Source organism: Engraulis encrasicolus, chromosome 9 (genome assembly GCF_034702125.1).
Source record: "Engraulis encrasicolus isolate BLACKSEA-1 chromosome 9, IST_EnEncr_1.0, whole genome shotgun sequence".
Taxonomy (NCBI): domain Eukaryota; kingdom Metazoa; phylum Chordata; class Actinopteri; order Clupeiformes; family Engraulidae; genus Engraulis; species Engraulis encrasicolus.
The window spans coordinates 41,271,628-41,274,127 of NC_085865.1; the positions used below are offsets into that span (position 1 = coordinate 41,271,628).

General features: G+C 42.4%; 1 protein-coding gene across 1 annotated transcript in view; it reads right to left on the reverse strand.

Moving 5' to 3' along the window:
* Positions 1-2,500, reverse strand: part of LOC134455159 (RNA-binding Raly-like protein) — a 45,732-nt gene that overhangs the window by 43,094 nt on the left and 138 nt on the right. Inside the window, exon 1 of the mRNA XM_063206196.1 lies at positions 2,383-2,500. This exon is cut by the window's right edge and continues 138 nt beyond it. Within this exon, the coding sequence (XP_063062266.1) occupies positions 2,383-2,500 (118 nt within the window). The remainder of the gene's footprint in view (positions 1-2,382) is intronic.

Genomic DNA, 2,500 nt, shown 5'->3' on the forward strand with positions numbered 1-2,500 from the left:
GTTTTTAATGAGAGACCCTTCTTGAAAGCATGATGACACAGCTGACACAGCTCACCTCTAAAACCACTGTAGAAGTGTGTCGGCTATTTTAACCTCACAAAACTTCTTGGCCTTTCTCAGCGTTGACAAGACTCTGTCTCTAGTCTGTGTCTGCTCAGGGAGAGATATGATCCCTCCAAAGACCTTGTTATCATGGAACGTTTTCTATGCCAAGTAGGGATTCCTCAACTAGAAACTTCGGGATAGCCAAAAAGGAGTTGAATTTGAATTAGAATCAGAACAAAAAAAAAAAACATTCTGATTTTTTTTGTGCCTCAGAAAGAAACAGTCACACATCAAAATTGAACCGAAACACTCTCATAAACACAGACGAAATATCTTCCAGAACCAAAAACAAGTCCAGTTGCTTACAACTGAATTCTTTTGACACCTCCACCACCCTCTCCCCCCTGAAAGAAAATAACACCTTTGGGACCTTGAGCTGTTGGTCCTCTAATGGTAACTGAAAAGCTCAAAAATGTCCTGATATTACATATCATAGCGGCTCCTCTAGCTTTCAGACTTCCTTGTTCTCACGACACAATAGCAAAACGTTCTGTCCTGTGGCCACAGCTTAACAAAAAAAGAACACTTGTTAGAGTCAGCCTCAACATCACAGTGATTGAAGAGCATATTCTCAGTGACAGCATTTCCTTTCCAAAACTCCCAGACATAGTATATGATGAAATCACTGTCACATTTCATCACATTCCATTCCCAAGATCCTTCAATAAAGAGCGACTTAGAAGTCAGATGAGAAAAAAAATCTAACTACCATAGAAAAACTGAATAGAAAGTGCTGAAGAGCAATTCTGTCGCAAGGCAAGAGCAGGGAAGATGTGCAAAGAAGTGAGATTATATGTGTAATAATATAAAGTTTAATTTCTCGGGTGTAACGTTGGTAGGATTAGGTAGACTGTGTATCCGGAACAGATTAGTTTAATAAGGTTGTTTTGAGGGGCAGGGCTACTGACAGCTTTCGCTGAGCCCAGGACAAAGTCATCTGAAAGGGCCCCATACCCAATAAATATAATGTAATGGCAACCCAATATAGGACTCCCTATCTCCCTGGGCCCGGGACAATTTACCCCTTTGTCCCCCCTGTCATCTGGCCTGTTGAGGGGTAATAAATGTAGGAAGCCTAGTCTCTGTTGACTAATAATACCACAACAGCACATGGTGTTCCATTAGAGCGGGTCACGGTCCAAAAAAGCATGAAAAACACAACATTGCACGGCTGTGATAAAAGAGCAAAACAGAGCACAGAAAAAGCTCCTTGAAATATGAATAAAAGCCAAGGACCTGTTCGCTAATGACAAAAACAGGAAGAACTTTGTTTTTTGTAAGCATGAGTCATAATCCAAACAACAAACCAAAAAAACACAACAACATCCTTTAAAAGCGAGACGGGGGAAGCAGAAGCCAACAATAATATACAAGGACTCGCCATTGACAAACGCGCCATTGACAAACAGGCACTGTTGTTGCGCAATCTGTGCTGCCTACAATATCTGTTCTGTACCATCTGGAATCCAGCAATTTTCAACCGCACTTTTGTAACAGCAACTTAAACAGTTTATTTTAGTGCTTCACTTGACAATGTGTAATCACATCCACTGTATGAATAACAAGCATATGATTTTCACAACAACAAAACAGTAACAAGGCCTGAAGAATTTGCGACATTGCTGTGCAGTGATGCTTGGCAGCATACAGTAGCAACACAATAGTCCATTTGGTCCAGTTTTCTAGCCATCTGCCATGTGCAAAACAGATCAAGAAAGGGGTATGGATCAGGTACTGACTGACTTATTGTGAAACATTAACCCAATTGCGTTTCCAGTAGCCTTTTCCCTTTTTTGCACATGTGTGAGAACAGATTGTGCATGTGTTCCGTATCAGGCACTGGCAGGATTGACTCACCCAGTTGGTTTTCCAATAGCCATGTACCAGTTCCTTGCACATGAACAAAACAGATAAGCAAACCGGTATGCATTAGGTACCAGTGATGGGCAAAATGGATTAATTTGCTGCTATCTTCTACCACATATACCAAATGACCTAATTTTCCCTGTCCAATTCAACCAGGTGAGAGTTCAACCAGTCAATTAGCTGTCTGAAATGGACAGGTAAAAACCAAGTTATTTGGAATATGTGGCACTGGGATTGGTACAATTGAATCCATTTTGCCCATCATTGTCAGGTACCGTTTGAGAAGTCATGACGGACTCACCCAGTGGATTTTTGAATAGCTACGTATGTACCAATTTTTTGCAAATGTCCAAAACAGATAACGAATGTGGTGTGGATCAGATACTGACTGAGAAGTCACGGCAAACTCACCCAGTGGCTGCCCGGCGATGATGCGCGCGTTCTCCCCGGCCACGGCGGCGCGTGCGGTCCTCTCGCTCAGGTACTGCACGAAGGCGTAGCCCTTGTGCACAGAGCAGCCCACGATGCG